General features: G+C 41.4%; 1 protein-coding gene across 7 annotated transcripts in view; it reads right to left on the bottom strand.

Annotated features, from left to right (window-relative positions):
- The window catches only part of Atrnl1 (attractin like 1), a 522384-nt gene that overhangs the window by 447053 nt on the left and 55767 nt on the right, over positions 1-19564 (bottom strand). For 5 of the 7 annotated variants that reach the window (XM_006527049.3, XM_006527051.3, XM_006527052.3 and 2 more), the window contains 3 exons: positions 13018-13172; positions 3836-3920; positions 579-787 (listed from right to left, as the gene is read on the bottom strand). In XM_006527049.3, coding sequence (XP_006527112.1) covers positions 579-787; positions 3836-3920; positions 13018-13172 — 449 coding nt within the window. Of the gene's footprint in view, positions 1-578; positions 788-3835; positions 3921-13017; positions 13173-19564 lie in introns of those variants that run through there. The other 2 variants (XM_030250921.1, XR_001782587.1) reach the window with 2 other exon arrangements.

Genomic DNA, 19564 nt, shown 5'->3' with positions numbered 1-19564 from the left:
CCCACAAATTGTAACTATAAGTACTGACTGATCATCTCTCCTAACTCTAATTATCCATTCAACACATCATAATAGAATATGGCATGCCCAAGAAGAGCTTCACAGATCGGCAATGGACGTGGGGAGTATAGAGCTTAGGACTGCCAACTGTTAATCCTGCTGTGTGATATTTTTATTTGTAAATTCATTATGATGGGATGATTTTGGTTCCAAAATTGAAAATCAATGCTATAAATGTGGTTTTGCAGCAATTCTAGATGAAATGGCAAATGTAAACTATATTACTTCTTTTGTTTCTTTAAAGTAAACAATATTTCTGAGAAATTATGTATTTAAAAATTATTTAACATGCACTATAAAATAATAAATGCTATGCATAAAATATTCCCATATACATTACAAAACTAAAACTGGAAGCATCAAAAATAAATAAATAACTGCTGTCTAGTTCAAGTATCAGACTTCATAAATAGAATATTTTTAATTTCTAAAATAAGGAACCTCATATCAGCAAAATCAATGTACTTCTAAATAAACAGAGAAGTTTAACACTCAGCCTGGAAGGGAAAGCACCTCACCTGTCTTGGGAGGGCACTTGGCTCTGAGAATATTATTTGTATTCCCAGACTCCCAAGATTCACAGTGATTCTTATTCCAAACACATTTTATCCCTGGACCAGCGTTTCTGCACAGTTCTTCATCTCGGAAAGCTTTGCAATTTGGGGGTTTATACACAAGGATATCATTAAGGAGTACACTAGAAAATCCACCAAATATATACATTGACCTATGGAAAAAATGAGAGAGAGTATACCTTAGCAAAGCAGGGCTGAGTGGCCTGTTGAGTTAGTGTGAAGAATAAACAGAATTAACATTTAAATGTTTGTGTTTGTGCCCAACTTTTCTTTGAAATCTTATTTCTTCTAACATGCAGCATGATGTAAAAAGCCCAGATTAACTATTTTAAGATTTTTTCTTGAGAATTTTTCAGATAAAATCTGAAATATAGTATGTCTTATGGAAACATTAAATTTCCAGACATGTTTATTACTAATGGAAAAAAAAGAAACAAGAATGTTACATTCCTTTTACCAGAAAAAGTACTACCATCCTAATAAAGGAAACAATTTTTTAGAAATATGTTACAATCATAATATAGTAATATTTAATTATGGTAATAGATAAATGTTAAGGTACACTTTAGAATAGCTGTCTAGATTTACTTTTTTTTTTCTATACTTGTTTGGGGATTTTGTTTGGTGATGTTTGTTTTGTTTTGTTTTGTACTGTGTTTGACAAAGGTCTCTAAATGTATCCTTGACCAGGCTGGAACTTGTACCCCTTCCCAGCCTTGAACTCACGATCCTTCTGTTTCAGGGACAGAGTGTGGGGTGGAAGGCAACACGATCTGAGCCCGGAATTGCCACTCAGTGCTGACATAGAATTCAGATCATTCCTTCTTGTAAAGAAAAGATCGAGGAGAGCCATGGTAAAACTTCCACACCCAGGTCTGTAACACAGTCCTCACAATCCTAAAGTGTCTACCACGATCAGTGACAATTCTAGCACCCCCTCAAAGCCACACAAACTGGTCCAAAATGCTTCAAGAATACTTTTTATATTAAAAAATAAAATCAAAATCAAACCCTATTTTCCACAATGAAGCCAGAGGTGGGGAGGAAGGGGATTCAGAGAAATCTCATTCATCTGTTGCTATTTTTAAGTTATAAAGTTTTGTTGTGAATAACAATCCGTTGTAGGGCTACAGTAGGAAATAACTGGGAGGAGGTAATAATAGGCCTATAAAAACAACAGTCTGAATTGATCATTTCAAGCACCCCCTTTTGGGGGGTGCAGGCCCAACACCTCGCCTGGGCAGCACAGTAGAGCCGACCCTGGTGGTAAAGGCACAAGTGAGCTGGCCCTGAGGTATGAGCACGAAAATGGCGCCCTGCCTCTTGTTTGTTGAGGGGTGGTGTGAGATCTCCTCCCCTCTCTTCTCCCCTCACCACCTGCAATGATCAGGTGGGCTGATCCCACCAGGATCATGAGAGCAGGCGAGATGCCCTCCCTTCCCCTCACTCCTTGCCACCTACAACTGTCCCTGCCCCTCACCTGCTGCAGCACTCAGGGGAACAGGCCCTGCACCTCACCTGGGCAGCACAGTAAGGCTGACCTTGATGGCAGGGTTGGGGAAGGGGGTCACAGATGCGGCAACCCGAAGGGTATGAGCATGAGAGAGCTGGCCCTGCAACTTGTCTGCCATGCTGTGACATCAGCAAGAACGAGATGCCCTCCCTTCCCCTCACTCCTTGCCTCCTACAGCTGTCTCTGCCCCTCACCTGCTGCAGCACGTGCGAGAGAAGGCCCTGGCTGGGCAGTACAGTAGAGCTGGCCATGGACGTGGGAATTTTGGGTGAGCCAGCCCCAAAGGCATGAAAATGGGAGAGCTGGCTCTACCCTGTGCTGACAGCAGCATTGGCAATGGTGTGGGTACAGGACACCCAGTGGTGGACCAGCTCAGATTCCTCCCAGACCCAGATACAGGGCTTTGGATTGTCCCACCCTAATATCTACCCATCTATTAACTGCTGGAGTACACGAAGGGGCAGGTCCTATAGATTCATGACTCAGGGCAACACAGGATATTCTAGAGGACTCCCATTGGGGTTCCAGTATTGATTGTGTAGCAGAAACCAGAGGCCTCATACTAGAACAAGGAGTCACTGCAATGAACATTTGCAATCAGAGAAGTACGGGCAGAGAGCATACTGTGGGACACTGTGACACACTACAGATTCCACGAGATTTTTTTTTCTCTGTTGTCGGGGAGGTTGCAAAAGTTGAGGGCAGGTTCAAGGTGTGGGGAGATGAGTGGGATTGGGGTCCATGGTGTGAGATTCACAAAGAACCAATAAAAACTTTTTAAAAATCAAAAAACTGGAGTTCTGGAATCTTGGTTTCTTTTAAATATACAGAATTATAAAAATATGCTTTCATTTTCGTCCCAGGTGTGGGGATGTGGGGCTGCATCAGAGTGTCTGCAGCGGCTGACTATGATTTCCCTTGTGCTCTAGCAGAGGCGTGGTTTTGCCAGCTGCAGACAGTTTCTGAGATTGTGCTATATTTGGAATTCTACGAACTTTTCAAAGGGTTTAAATGCCAGGGTCCTGAGAGGCAGGGGGTTGGACATGAATTCAACTGTAGCATGGATTACATACTTCCAGTACAGCTAGACTATGGAATGAGACCTTGTAGGAGGCAGAGGCAGACGGATTTCTGAGTTCGAGGCTAGCCTGGTCTATAAAGTGAGTTCCAGGACAGCCAGGGCTACACAGAGAAAGCCTGTCAAAAAAAAAAAAAAAAAAAAAAGACCTTGTATCAAAAACAAACAAAACAAATATATAAACTAAAGAGACTGCAATTTAATCCTATACTCCAATTTCCAAAAGACACACAAGTATTAAAGTGTAGGGAGGTCAATAATCTACCGACATCAATTCACATGTGTAGTTAATGGCCGGACTACAGTGGGAATCCGATTCTCCGTTTCTTTGTGTGTAGAATAAGGGGCTACAGAAGTCTTTATTTCTTCCCCAGGTCTTTTCAGAGACTCATTAAGAAAAACAAAGAAGACACAGAGACCCCGATAGGAAGCTTCGCTCTTAGCTCGGCACCTTAATCATGGAGGATATGGATGAGAAACTGTAATGTATTCAAGAAGAAGGTATAAAATTCAGGGTCAATGATTGATAGTCAACAATAAGTGTCCAAATAAGTTTAGCCGTGGGAAGCTGCAAGCACACGTGTTCTAAGGTGACTATTAAGTCCATACCCATTGATGACGACTGCAGAATGCCCAAATCGGTTGACATCTCTATGGAGATTTGGTTTAGGCAATGTCTTCCATTCGTCACAAGCTAGGAAAAAAAAAAAAGAAAGAAAGAAAGAAAGAAAAGCTGTAAAAAATTCAAATGAAATAATAGAAAATAATCACTGATGAAATTAGAGACAATACTTAAAATCAGAAAAAAAGATGATTAATTCCCCATTATCTGCAACTTAGTATATCATTAATCAACTACCATAAGTCTTCAAATAAAATCAACTCATTAAATTCTCACTGATAACTTGAAATATATGAGAATTAACAAAAGAGTGAATGAAATTGTATCTTTTGTGTTTGGAGATAATTCCACTGACTTATCTTTACTGAATACATCAGAATTCATATAGTAAAACCCATGCATGCCACTACTCGGCACACCTATAAACGCTATCAATTATCACCTGCATATAGAAGTGAGTGGGACACATGATATCCACTGACAGAGTGTCCAAAGGAGACCATGAGATAATATTTAAATGGCCTTAATGATAAAATGTTTCCAAAAAAATTGCTTTTATTTAATGTTGGAAGAAATACTTCAATTGCACAAAAGCCTTGATTTAAAAACTTTTTAAACAACAAAAGTAATTCAGTGATATAAAGACTATGGAGAGGAAATGGTTAAAGACAAACTATACTACACTGGAGAAGGAGATGGGGAGGATGGAGAGGAAATGGTTAAAGACAAACTATACGACAGGGGAGAAGGAGACGGGGAGGAACACAGCAGCTTAGAGGGAGGAGGAAGAGTGATGCAAGTTCAATTTTCATAAACAAAATTCTCACAAAAATGAAAAGAGAAGAAAATTTACCACCTTGGTACAACAGTAAAACGAGCACACATAAACACAGTCGTTAAGAGTTCAAGTGACTTGGTGTCCAGCACCTGGGGACAGGCTTAGGACATTTTACTGCCTTTCAATTTCTTAAGCATGCCGTGTCAAAAGCAGGCGCAGGTGTTTAGTTTAACTGTATTAAGGTTTTGAAAATATTATTTTATTAACCTTAGAAATCCACAAAAATAGTAAGTACATAGAGCTAATTATGAAGGTTAAAATTATAATAAATTACATATCTTCTTACCCATAAAATTGTGCCTACAACACAAACAGTAAAGAGTTTTAACTCAATATTCGTCCTAAATGATCAAAGGGTTTATAAAAACCAAAGTCATAGTTTATAAACTGAAGCTCGGATACGAAAGCAATCAAATACATCCCAACTTGTATTTCCCAAAGAATATTCCAAGAACACAAATAGAACCAAAAAAAAAAAAAATAGAGTACTCTTTAGTCTGTAAAGCTCTTAAGTTGACCAAAAGAGCTGTCTGTTCCTCTGAAATGAGAGAATAAAAACCAAACAATTTTATTTAAGTATTTTTGCTTTATCCATAGAAACAGTGTCCACGTGAGGCTTATCAGCACACCTACAAGATTACAAGTGTGTGTGTGTGTGTGTGTGTGCGTGCGTGTGTGTGTGTGTGTGTGAGTGCATGCACGCGCACACGCGCTTATGCACATGCGTGGATGATGTATGTGAGTACTGTATATGAACAAGTGTGCGCACGTGGACATGCATGTGTTTGCAGTTTATTTTGGACAGTTTTTTTCTTTGTTGTTCAGCTGCATGACCTTGGGAAGCTGGCGGACAGCTTTGCAGGATTCTGCGATGCCTTAGGGAGGCTGGCCCAGAGCTGCGGGACTCTCCTGTCTCCATCTTCCATCTCTGGTCACAGACAGGTTCTGAAAGTTCAAACTCAGGTCCTCAAGCTTACACTTTGCCTCCTAAGACATCACCCCAATCCTAGAAGTTACATTTTTAAAATCTATAACAAAGACCTGTGCCTGAGAACAGACTGCCAATTTTAAGTGTTATAGTTAACTTAAGAAATGTGCATAGTGTGTATTACCAATATAAAATTGCCTTCAAAGTGATGTTTGCCTACATAACTTAAAATTTTTTACAAAAATTCAGTGAGGTTACTACAGAGCCATCTTAAGCTATAAATGAAGAATCAGACCTACTGAAGGGTAAGCAGCATGCTTAAGATTTGTTACAAACCTTCTCTCTTTCTGTTATTTGGTTCATGTGTATTTGAAACTTCCTTTTAGAAGGATTTTGAGACATCATTATTTTCTTGGGAGTGGGGCGACCTACGCATAGTTCAAGGTCTCAATAAGAAAACTAATGGAATGTTAGAGTCAACCAAAGTGTTCAGGTATTTAGATGTCAATCATCCATCTAACTCAAATACATATAATTTATATTGCTAACTATTTATAAACTGTGTATTGATAATGTTATAAACTGTGTATTGATAATGTTATATTGTTTTGATACATGCTAATAGGACCAGAATATTAAGAATAATTAATGCAACGGAGACCTTATTAAGATAGCTATACTCCAAAAAATGTAAAACAAAATATGCAAAAATTCAGGCTTTCCATATTGCTAAATTATAAAAGGGACCAATGGCCAAGAACAATATGCCATCTTATTAGAATGTAAAAGAAAAGAAACAATTATCGGGCTGCCCCCACACCAGATTTCTGAGTTCTGATGGCAGTGTATCCAACATTCAGGAATAGTATGCCAGGCTGTGCTTCTGGTAAGGGTGTGAGCTCTGACTCAATGACTGAGCAAGAAAGCAGATCTGCTAAGGGCCACTCAGCACTGCAGACAAGCAGCATTTCAGCTATCATGTGACCCAGCAATCACTCCAGTGACTGGTGGTGTCACTGTTGAAGAGAGTAGGCTGTGGGGTTTGTAACTGGCTCATGTCAGAAGCCCAGTAGAGGCTGGATCCTCAGGTGCACAGCTCATGTGCGCAGCCATGCCTTCATCAGAAGCCCAGTAGAGGCTGGATCCTCAGGTGCACAGCTCATGTGCGCAGCCATGCCTTCAGCAGTGGAAACCTATCACGCTTAATCCTTGCTCCCCTGCAGACAGCACAGGCCACAGATTACCAAATGACCATAAAGCCAGAACCTCCCTCCCATCATGAGTTGACAGCAACATCAATAAGATAAAATGGAAAATAAAAATGATCAAGACCACAGGGACCAAGTACCCCGCATAAGCAGGTAGCTCTGACCTCACTCAGCATGGCTACACCACCACCCCTCCGCACCTTATAGCTGTAAGTGTATTGTGAGTCCAGATAAAAAGAGAAAAATGCAAATATGTGCCAGCTTGACAAATATTTAAGTACAAATCGAATGTATTAATAATCAACATTTAATTTCAGATCATTTATTTGATTAATAACATTTGCTTACATGTGGTCTCCTCAGATTCTTATACTGTTAAGTCTATTATATAATTATTCTCTTTGGCTGCAATCTAAAAGTATATTTTCTGCCAAAAAGAAAATAAACTTCTAGAATAGCCCAGTTAGTATCTCTTCATAATCAGTTTAAGCCTAGACAATTCAAAATCATTTTTACACAGAATTGACACCTTTAAATTGAGAGAAACACATTCCACAGCAACATAATAAAGACAAGAGTAAAAAACATTCTTCAGAACACATTTTTAAACACTCTGCTGCAAGGCATTTAGTATACAAACCAAGCACTAAATACACAGAAAATCAAAAGTTAAAGTTACTGGTCTTAAACTCAAATGTTAACATCCTGCACCATCAGAGCTATTTATCAAGATAATATATGTGTGTGTGTGTGTGTGTGTGTGTGAGAGAGAGAGAGAGAGAGAGAGAGAGAGAGAGAGAGATTTATATAGTTATTTAAAGAACCTTAGGCAAAATTCTAATATTAATTTAATTTACTGATTATGTAGAAAATAAGCCAGGTAAGAACTCATTTGTTGACTAATTTTGCTACAAATTCCCATGGTTTCAATGAAAATATGCACCTGTAATTCTGTAAGGATTCTGTTATACTCTAAACTACTCAAATATTTAATATTCCTGGGGCTGGAGAGATGCTCAGCCGTTAAGAGCACGGCCTGCTCTTCTAAAGGGACCTGGTTCGATTCCCAGCATCCACATGGCAGCTCACAGCTGTCTGTAACTCCCACTCCAGGGCATTCAAACACCCTCTTCATGCCTCTGCAGGCAGCAGACATACTAACATACATGTAGGCAAAACACTCATACACAAAATAAGTCACAGTTATTTTGAGTGTTGTGCTTTATGTCAGTTTTAAGAGTGAGATGATTTCACATGTCTTAACAACAAATGATAGTCCCTGTTGGCTTCCTTTAGTGGTCCTCATATAAGAAATTATATGCATAATTAATCATAATTTTATTTCTAGAGTAAGTCCTATATTGTGCTATTTTGCAACAGCACTAGATTCTGTTTGTCAGTGCTCTGTGTGAGATGAGTGTCTTCACGACTGCTTCCCCCCTACCCCCCAAAATCCTCCAGGGTTTGCAAACACTCCTCTCGGTGCATGCTTTCTTTTTAGAATACTTACGTTGTAGTTTTCATATTTAAAACACTCTCTGGTGAGGAACAGTGGCTCATACTAGCCTCTAACACTAGCACCTGGGGCCTGTGACAAAATCACTCTGGTAGGAGCAGACTGTGTTTCAGACAGCGCAAAGGACAGCCTGCGCAACAAGAATTCACACAGGAGAACCTGTGTAACAAGAGTGTACAACACAGTCTAAACTATAAATGAGAACTTTCTTAAAGGAAGAGAGGAGGGAAGGGGGAGAGGGAGGGGAGAGGGGAGAAGAGGGGGGGGGAAGGGAGATGGGTGGGGATAGGGGGAGGGGACGAGAGGGGGAGAGGGAGAAGGAGGGGGAGAGCCAGAGAAGGGGAGTGGGAGAGAGGGAGAGGGGGAGAGGGGGGGGAGAGAAAACATTAACACCCACAGGCAAAGCACAAAGTCTCTCAAACTGCTTGCAGTAGTTAGGAGAAATGGGAACTCGGTGTTCATATATCATTTATTTCGCTCCTTGACTTTCCATCTGGGCTTCACTACTTCATGGTCAGTTTGAGGTCGAGTCACATTAAACGCAAATATGCCATAAAGAGTGTAATCAAATCCACTGATGGCTTCGGCTGCTGTCTTTGGATGAATTGATATGGCCCTTCCCAAGTAAGAGACTGTTCAAAGTTTTCCTGTTAGAACAGGGCAGGGGATGGGGGTAGTGTAATGATGGATTAAAAATCTCTGAATTAAGACTTTGCTTCAGATGTGGAATAACCATTTTACAACTCGTGTGACTGGGTTTAGTGACAGCGAGCTGCCGGCTCCTTTTCCCTCCATAAGTGAGCATTGTAACACACACGGTATAGACAATGAAAGTCTACGCTATGAACCCCATCTAGAGCCAAGCACTGCAGGGAGTGATAGGCAGGCCTAGCTGTCCACCTCGACGAAGTGAGAGGTAACATTTTCTCTTCTTCACTTTGATTTCTCAAGAGGGTGGATGGGGAGGAAGAGGGAAGAGGAGGAAGCAGCAGGTAGCTGTTGCACCAACTATTGTTTCCCTTATCAAATACCAAAGAGAAAGATAACACTTCAGCCAAGGATGCAAAACAACTTTTTAAAAAAATAATTAGTTGGCTGATTCAGGAAGCGGCATGAAAGCTCTCAAGGGTTTTCTTGACCTACAAAGGCAACAAACTGGCTCTTTCAGGTGGCTGGCTCAGCGAGACATAAGCCATGAAAATACGGTAAAAATAATTAGAAAATATTGACTAATAAAGCCTCCAGGAAATGAAAATAAATTTAAGCACAAAGAGCAAGCCAGATGGAATTTGCAGAACTTTGTTGGAGTGTTCCAAAAAATAAATAAGTAGATTATTTAATTTGCATTTATGGTTTTATCGTGAAATTATGGCTTACAGGGCTGTATTCATTCTACATGATTCATATAAACACTCCATAGGGTTGTACAAAATCATGTTTGCCACGCTTCATAAACTAGGTAAGTGACGTTAACTCTGCTATATAATAAAACAATTAAAATATACATCACTATTTCGCCAATACCAATTAAAACGTTACTGCTGAAAATATGGACTTGTCTTGCATTTTTAACATTTTTTGTAATCACTACCAAGGAATTAAAGCCATACGTGAAACCACTGTGTTCTGAGAATTCAGGCTTGGAACCATCACTAAGTAAATGGGACAATTTCTGTTTCCTGTCCTGGGCAAGACAGGGACAAGGGAACCCTGCTCCTCTGCCTGGTCCCAAATCACCCAACTCGGGGTTTACACCTTCATCTTTCTATCACCTTAATGAAAATCAAAAATTAATTATTGTTTTTTTCCATTTTGTTTCACACTTTTATTTATTCTGAATAGGAACCTATCTTTACTGGGGGGAAGGGGGGGTGGAATACGTAATTTTGATCCTGAAAACTGGTGCCCTTGCAGCTTTCTAAGGGCAGCACTATCTATCACTAACAATAAATAACAAAAGGACTAATACAAAACTTCAGATTCTAAAATCTGAGTTCAAGCTAGGTTTGCAAATAAAACACCAAGCAAGGTGTATTTCAGTCACCTTTTATTTAATTCTTGAGTTTGATGTCTATGTGGATAAATATATGCACATGCGTGCCAGCGCCAACGGAAGCTAGAGAGGATGGATCCCTCTGGACCAGGCGTTGCAGGCAGGAGTGAGCCACCCAACATCCGTAACCCAGACTTGGGGCCGCTACCATTCTTAAGCAGTCCAACTCTCCAGCTCGTTCCATCACCTTTTGATGGTGGGTGCTGGGACTTGAACTTGAGCCATCTGTAATGCCTGTTCTATTAACAACTGAACTACGTCCCATCCCTTCAGTCACTTCCGGAAAAGACAGCTGTCCAGTGACTAACAGTTGGGTTATATACATTTGGTTTTGATTTTCCCGACAACCTTCCCAAGGAACAATAGGCTGCAGACTGTAGCATTTTGAAAATCAGCAGCATATGCTGGTTAAATCTTTACCATACACAATCTTATGTGCAGAAGACAGTTATATTTCCAAAGATTAATGATTTCATTATGTAAAATTTACACTGGCATAAGATTGAAACCGTGAATCTTAGAAGAATGAAAAATTAGTATAAAATTGGCATACATTTGTTTAAACCTCATGTACCACCTCAGATGCATCTCATTTAAACGTGACAAGGAATATTCCTTATACAGGAAAGAAAACATGCTTTTAAAATACATTTTCTATTTGGTTCATTATAATGCCTATCTTTAATTCCAATGAACAACAACCACTTTGAAATAAATTTTCTTTTGTGTGAAAAATAATACAATGTCACCAACAAGAAGAATATTTGTTTCCATCCATCCACAGCATTAAGAAATAAACACTAAGTCTAAGTTGTCTGATACCATGCAGAACATTAAGAGCAAGTGCTGGACTCGACCCATCAGCGTGGCCTAGTCAAGCAGACGGATACGGGTCTTAGAACAATGGCCGCTATACTCCTCTAGATCAGTCCTTGTCACTTCTGCCTGGTAGCTGAGTCAATGACACTGTCACAGACCTTTAGAGAGGCTTCGGGCTTTGTACATACACCCTGCGACAGTATCCAGCACTCAGAGCTTAACAGAATGCTGGTATTCCAACCTCTCTCTTCCTGTTTTTTTCTGAAACAAAACTAAACCTGTTTTTTTGTTTTTAACCTCCACAAGCTTTTCTGACACATAAAACTGAAATATAATCTTCAGTAACATGGAAAAATAAAAAATGGGCTCTCAATATATCGCTTACAAAACAGCTCAGTCTTATACAGTTCATTAAATTACAAGCACTGTGTAGAAGCTCACTGAAAACCTTTAATGTAAAAATTTTAAATCCGACTTCGTGGATTTTTAACAGTAACAATGGCATCCTATTCTGTTGTTTAAAAAAAAAAATGACAAAAGAAATATGCATGAACAAAATTAAATAAATAAAGGATTCGTGTTCCTCCAGAAAGATAATTTCACTGTCTCAGCCCCAGGTAGGAGAGATCACTCACTGACAGCTGGAATCACTGCTCCAGCCAACCTGTTTTGTTCTGGATCCCAGACAATAATTTAGGAGTTTTCTGAAAGCTGGGATCATCCCACGCTCCTTGGAAGGAACCGCTTTTATTGTTATTTCAGAGATAACATTTTCCTTATTTAAGACTAAATAATCACAAACTCACTTAGCATTCCTAATGTTATTAATGGCCACTTCTTCTAGTAAACTTATAATAGCATCAAGACCAATGCGCTTATTAATTATCAACTGCTCTTTCCTGTGTAGCCACATGAAATGATCTTAACAAAGCAGAGGGGTACCCTTATGATGTTACGGAGTAATTCCGTCTTACATCTAATTAGCCTCCTTCATTTTTACACATCAAGAGAATGGCTTCGAATTTGATATAGCACTTTATTTGTAACATCAATAAAAGACGCTCTTGCGCACTGCCAAATATATTTTAAGTACCAGCTAGCTTTCGGCAATAACATGACAAATACAGAAGCAATACTTCTGCTGCCGTGATGTACTGGAGAGTCAGATGTAGTATTTCAGTGAGTGCTTCCTCCCTCATACAGAATCAACAAGAACCCAGCATAATGAACAAGAGAGCGCCTCAGCGCTTGCTGCAGCTCGCTGGAAGGCTTCATCCAGCCAGTCTCACTCGCAGGCATGTCCTGGATTCATTCTGTCTCCTCATCAAATTTCATTATCTCTTTTTCCACATTCCTCTCAATGAACTTCCCTCCCATACTCAGTAAATATATTCAGTATATTTAACATAAACTAAGCTTTGCTCACCCCTGCTCAATATAAAGTGTTTGAACTCTCGGTCTTAATTTTCATAGTTTGATGGTATTACGTATCTATCCACCACTGAAACAGATGTAGTATAAGACACAAGAGGCTCATACAATTTTCAAATAAGGACACAACAGTCAAAATGCTTCTAGAGGTCAAAAGGTCACTCACTCCTATAATTCTCTTCTTCTGTCTCTGATACTAACTCATTCCAACACATCTCATCTTGGCTCTGCATGACCACTGTGCTGAAATTAGAGAAAACCCAATTCACAGTCTGTCACTAAACTGATCTCTGAAATGACATAGAAGCATGCTGTCAATCTATTTGAGAAAGTTGTCCGGTATTTTCCTCTTTGTACAATCCTAACAGATACATACCTATGTCATATGCCAGGAAATCGGCAGAAAAACATTTTGCACCGTTACTCAGGGAAGTATCATTATGGGTATTTCCTCCAAAAATAAGCATAGCTCCATTGATAAGAACAGCTGAGTGAAGGTATCTGGCAAACCCACTTTCTTTCAAAATAGTCCTACAGAATAAAATTTAAAAATGTATTACAAAGGATAAAGAGACTTCCCTGATTTTATAAATAAAGTATTGACTTTGTATATAAATTTTGTTCTGGGATTTATAAGGGGAAAATACATATATTTTAACAACTTGTAAATAACTTCAAAGCTTGAATGTTTTAAAAGAATACTTATAGAATCTCCATATCTCAAGATGCTTTGAGGAAGAACAATATATATAGAATTCTTAATCCTAAAATTTATATTTTAAATGATTTTTCACTTTTGAAGGTAGGACACCAGTCTACCTCAAAGGAAAGAACCAAAACACCATGACTTTTTCACACTAAGACAAACAAAAAGTTAAGTATAATAAATCTAGCCCAAATTACTTTGGGTTAAAATTATAAAATTGATAAGAAATCCTTAATGAGCCTTTATGTTTAATCAAAGTTTATACACAAAAATGTAGATACCATAAGTCAAAAACTCAATTAATTTCCATAAGATGAACATGACCAAATAATCAGAACCTGGATAGAAACATTACTATTTTTATTTCAATGACCAGCTCTACTTTACTTTTATATGGGTTGTACTTAATTTGTGTTTAGATTCTTTTGCTCAAGGTTGTCTTTAGATGCATCTACATTTTGTGATTAATTTAAAAACTGCACATAGGGGCTGGAGATGGCGCAGTAGTTAGGAAGACAGCAACACCAGGCAGCTCCAGGAGCGTCTGGAAACTCCACAGGCACCTGTGCTTGCTCCTGTGCAGCTGTGCTTGCTCATGGGCACCTGTGCTTGCTCATGGGCACCTGTGCTTGCTCATGGGCACCTGTGCTTGCTCATGTGCACCTGTGCTTGCTCATGGGCACCTGTGCTTGCTCATGGGCACCTGTGCTTGCTGATGGGCACCTGTGCATGCTCACGCACACCTGTGCTTGCTCCTGTGCAGCTGTGCTTGCTCCTGTGCAGCTGTGCTTGCTCCTGTGCAGCTGTGCTTGCTCCTGGGCACCTGTTCTTGCTCATGGGCACCTATGCTTGCTCATGGGCACCTGTGCTTGCTCATGTGCACCTGTGCTTGCTCACGGGCACCTGTGCTTGCTCACGCGCACCTGTGCTTGCTCCTGTGCAGCCGTGCTTGCTCCTGTGCAGCTGTGCTTGCTCCTGTGCAGCCGTGCTTGCTCCTGTGCAGCTGTGCTTGCTCATGGGCACCTGTGCTTGCTCCTGTGCAGCTGTACTTGCTCATGGGCACCTGTGCTTGCTCCTGTGCAGCTGTGCTTGCTCATGGGCACCTGTGCTTGCTCATGGGCACCTGTGCTTGCTCCTGTGCAGCTGTGCTTGCTCCTGTGCAGCTGTGCTTGCTCCTGTGCAGCTGTGCTTGCTCATGGGCACCTGTGCTTGCTCATGGGCACCTGTGCTTGCTCATGGGCACCTGTGCTTGCTCATGGGCACCTGTGCTTGCTCATGTGCACCTGTGCTTGCTCCTGTGCAGCTGTGCTTGCTCCTGTGCAGCTGTACTTGCTCATGGGCACCTGTGCTTGCTCCTGTGCAGCTGTGCTTGCTCATGGGCACCTGTGCTTGCTCATGGGCACCTGTGCTTGCTCCTGGGCACCTGTGCTTGCTCCTGTGCAGCTGTGCTTGCTCATGGGCACCTGTGCTTGCTCATGGGCACCTGTGCTTGCTCACGCACACCTGTGCTTGCTCCTGTGCAGCTGTGCTTGCTCCTGTGCAGCTGTGCTTGCTCCTGTGCAGCTGTACTTGCTCATGGGCACCTGTGCCTGCTCATGGGCACCTGTGCTTGCTCATGGGCACCTGTGCCTGCTCATGGGCACCTGTGCTTGCTCATGGACACCTGTGCTTGCTCATGTGCACCTGTGCTTGCTCATGGGCACCTGTGCTTGCTCATGGGCACCTGTGCTTGCTCATGGGCACCTGTGCTTGCTCCTGGGCAGCTGTGCTTGCTCATGGGCACCTGTGCTTGCTCCTGGGCACCTGTGCTTGCTCCTGGGCACCTGTGCTTGCTCCTGGGCACCTGTGCTTGCTCATGGGCACCTGTGCTTGCTCATGGGCACCTGTGCTTGCTCCTGGGCACCTGTGCTTGCTCCTGTGCAGCTGTGCTTGCTCATGGGCACCTGTGCTTGCTCATGGGCACCTGTGCTTGCTCATGGGCACCTGTGCTTGCTCCTGTGCAGCTGTGCTTGCTCATGGGCACCTGTGCTTGCTCATGGGCACCTGTGCTTGCTCATGCACACCTGTGCTTGCTCATGGGCACCTGTGCTCACGTGCACTTGTGGTCACACTCACATGCACACACATACTTAAAAATAAATCCTCTGAAATGTGTTTTTCAGGAACAGTAAATTTTACATAAAGTGCTATAAACATATGCTCAGAATTATAAATTTCTCTAAATACACCAATAAATGAAGATGAAGAGTAATATAAATTAATACTTTGTGGCAATTATGATTAAAAACATAAACACAGTAAACATTTATAAAATTGTTAGTTTGTATCTAGTCTCTAAAATCATGTTTTTAAAAATATCATCTAAGGGTTCCACAGTCTCTCCAGGAAAAGAACCTTAATTAATACAAAATAGTTTTAAGGTCTCAGAAAATCTGTGATCTCATAAAACTCTACGAAGAGCAACATTATACACTTACTCAAGAATGTCTGCTAAGCTTGGGTTAGGAATGTCAACACTGATTCTGACCAGGTGGCATAGGCCTGTGATGCCAGAGACTTAGGAGTCTAAGACAGCAGAACAGGGGTGTGGCTAAGAACAGAAAGCTCAGCCACAGGGTACCTGCCTTGCTTGCACAAGGTCACAGTTGAGGCCCCTCTTCCAGGGTAAGGAGAAAAGGAAACAAGCAACAATAGTGTATTAAATCAGGCGTGTTACTATGTCTTCCCAGTGTCTCCTCACCACTGTAGGACACCAGTACGGAAGGAAGGACAGATCTCCAACTCCAAGGGGTGGAGCCGGGGAAACAAAGTGCTTCATCTCTTGGTTCCTACTTCAGGTCAACCATATGTTGCTGAGAGTATCAGGCCACCACAAATCTCACGCTCCCATTCTTACCTAAGTTCTATTCCACGAAAAACTCAGAGAAGTCTGGGTGATTTTCCATACTCAGCCCTCAGCAGAGGTGGGAGTTATCAACCTCGCTTATGAGGTTAAAGTGGAGCCAAAGAATGTTGATCCTGCCTTAATAAGGCATAAGTTCTATATCAGAGAGTCAAGCTTAAAAGATACCAGCCTCCTACCACAAGTACTCTATGTATAAAGCAACGGTACCACACCAAGGGGAATCAGGTCACTGAGCCCATGCACCTACAATACAAGCTCTCCAGGAGGGAGAAAGGCAGACAAACAGAGGTCTCTAAAGCTCTCCCCAGGGAACTGAGTGTGTGTGTGTGTGTGTGTGTGTGTGTGTGTGTGTGTATGTATAGTTACTATATGTATATACATAGTAAGATATTTTATATAGTAATATATAAATACACATATGTATCAGTATAAAAATAAAATGTATACTTCATATAATATTCTATGTAAGATTTATGAAAAAGACTATAAAATTCTGAGTTTAGAAAAGATCAAGCACTTGGGGGGGGAGGGGCAGAGGAACGTGAATCTCTTGAGTTTGAGGCCAACCTGATCTACATAGCAAACTCCAGGTAGCATATTTAAACCCTATCTCAAAACAAATAAATGTAAACAAATAAATAAATAAAAACAAAAGTCTCTAAATGAATGGAGAGATACTACATGCACACGAATGTAAAGATTAATACAATCAACTGTCAGCTCTTACGCTGATCTGGCGATACAAGTTATTGTCAATCAAAATCCCAGTAAATTATGGAGAGTAAGATTTACATGGGTAGGTAAAGGCTTAAGTTAGACAAAGTCAGGGCTGAAGAGACCTCTTAGCCGTTAAGAACACTTAGTGCCTTGCAGAAGATCCAGGCTTAGGTCCCAGTATCCATATGGTGGCTCACACTGTTTATAACTCCAGTTCCAGGGTATCGGATGCCTCTTCTGGCCTCCGTGGACACGTGTGCAAATGTTGTGCACAGGCACAGATCCAGGCACTCTAACTTTAACAAAATAAATACTTAAGAATGTAAAATTAATATTTAAGAAAAATACTGAATCAAGTTAAAGGACTGACTGCTCCCGTCCTCTGCGTTTACTATGATCTACAGTAGCCGAAGCAGTCTGTTACTGAAACAAGGACAAGTAAGTAAGAGAGTGGACTAGAGAGCCCGGAGACAGACCAACCCAAGTATACCCAACTGACATTTAACAAGAAGCAAAACTTGCTCCATGACGATAAGATAGCATACCCAAGAAACACCACTGCAATAACTAAAAGTCGTAAACAATAGAGAAAGAATTTAGACCCATACTGAAGACTCGCTGTAAAATACATTCACAGTAAAGAGCGCGCCCTGCCAATGTGGAGACGAGACTTCAGACTCCAGAACCCATATAAAAGCCTGTGGGAGAGCCCACCCGTCACTGTGATGCAGAGGCAGAGACAGGGCATTCTAGAATAAGCTAGCTAAAATGGTCAAAACGGCGAGCTCCAGGTTCAGCAACAGATCGTGTTTCGAAATATTCTGTGGTGCACAAAAGAGGGTTACAACTCATGAAGTAAGTCAACCTCAGACCTCCACATTGCAGCCATAAACACACGCACGTATACATACACACGTGTGCACCCACACACACATGAACACGCATGCAGGCACGTATGCATACCACATAAATATTCGTTACACTGATGAAAAAAATTAATGTAGAATAAATAGTAAACATGTTGGGGGTTGGTTCTAATGCTGTTTGTGTTCATTCGGCTCCCAAAATCACACGAGAATCTGCGGGTTCAGATGCTGGGGGTCCCTGCCCCCAGTTGGCTCTCATTGGTGAATCAAGTTACTGGCAGCCAATGGCTGGGTAGGGAGTCGGAGGCGGGATTTTAGGATTCCTGGGAAAGGATAGAGAAGGAGGAAGAGGAGATTCCGCCACGAGGATGACATAGGAGATGGACCACACAGGAAAAGGTGCAGGAGGGAGCGCCCACCGACAGGTAGGTGAAGGGGAAAACAGCCCCAGGAGGGCTCCCCAGCAAGGTCCGGGGCAGCAAAGATAAAATATAGATTTTAGAAAGTGATAACTCAGGAATATCGGAAGGGAGTGTGTGTTAGTCACATGGAGATAGGAAGTGTCCCAGCCATTGCGCTGCTTAGGGTATATTAAAAATAAGCCGGTGTGTGTGTGTGTGTGTGTGTGTGTGTGTGTGTGTGTGTGTGTGTTTCATTCGGGGACTCCAGAGCATTGGGCAGCAGCGAGAAGCGCAGCTGCAGGCGGGAGTCCAGAGCAGATTAACAATTTACTGCTACATAAACACACAGGCAGAATATGATAAACACCTAGAGGATAACATGGGAGAAAATCCAGGAGGTGAGGTTGATGATGAATTCTTTAGAAGTACCAAAAAGCACAAACCGTGAAAACTAACTGCTGAGGCCTTAATTTCTATTTTTGTTTTATGAAAGATAATTCTAATGATGAGGTCTTGGTTAATTTAGATAATGCTCAAAGAATAAAAGTGCAAGCCAAGAACTGTCATAAGAAATTTTGTAACAAAATACCATCACATAAAAACAGTGCAACAAAAAAAAAAAACCCCAAAAGAATGGTTTCCAAATCATACAAAGAAATGGAACCCAAAAGAAGTGTACTGCCCCATATGTAAATAAAGACAGAGGTGTCAAATACATGTCTAAAAGTTCCGCGATCACTGTGTGTTCTCAGAAGTGCACGTGAAAATAACAGGGAGGGCTTCAGTACAGCCTATTGAAGTGGCTAAATAGTGCGCTGAAAAGCTTTGTCCACTCAAACACACGACGCCATTTGCAGGGAAGTGGGTGGAGCTTAGCTTTCAGTTAAGCTGCTTAACTGTCTAGTTCTTCATCTATGGGTGAACCCCTGAAAGGTTTCTCATCCACACTGCACATCAACGGGAATGATGTCACCACGCAGATCTTGTTCATACTTTCTAGATTTCATGGGTACAACTTCCCTCACCTGTACAGATGTCACGGTCTCACAGCAGACCTCCTGGTCCCCTGGCTGTTAATCCTTCTGCCCCAGTTCTCTGAGCCTTAGGTGTACGGGTTGTGTTGTGATGTATCAGTTGGGGCTGGGCACCGCACTGAGCATAATGTCAGACAGACAGCTGTTACATGCTCTCACGTGTGAAATTTAAAAGTTATGTGAAAGTAAAGGTGCATGAAAGAGAGGGGAGAGTGTGATGGAGGGAGAGACAGTAAACAGGGCCGGAGCACAGGGAAAGCCACAATGAGACCATTACTCTGTAATACATCTAAC

The sequence above is a fragment of the Mus musculus genome, chromosome 19, assembly GCF_000001635.26.
Source record: "Mus musculus strain C57BL/6J chromosome 19, GRCm38.p6 C57BL/6J".
NCBI lineage: Eukaryota > Metazoa > Chordata > Mammalia > Rodentia > Muridae > Mus > Mus musculus.
Note: the sequence above shows the minus strand (reverse complement) of the source record. Positions and strands in the feature narration are given on the sequence as shown.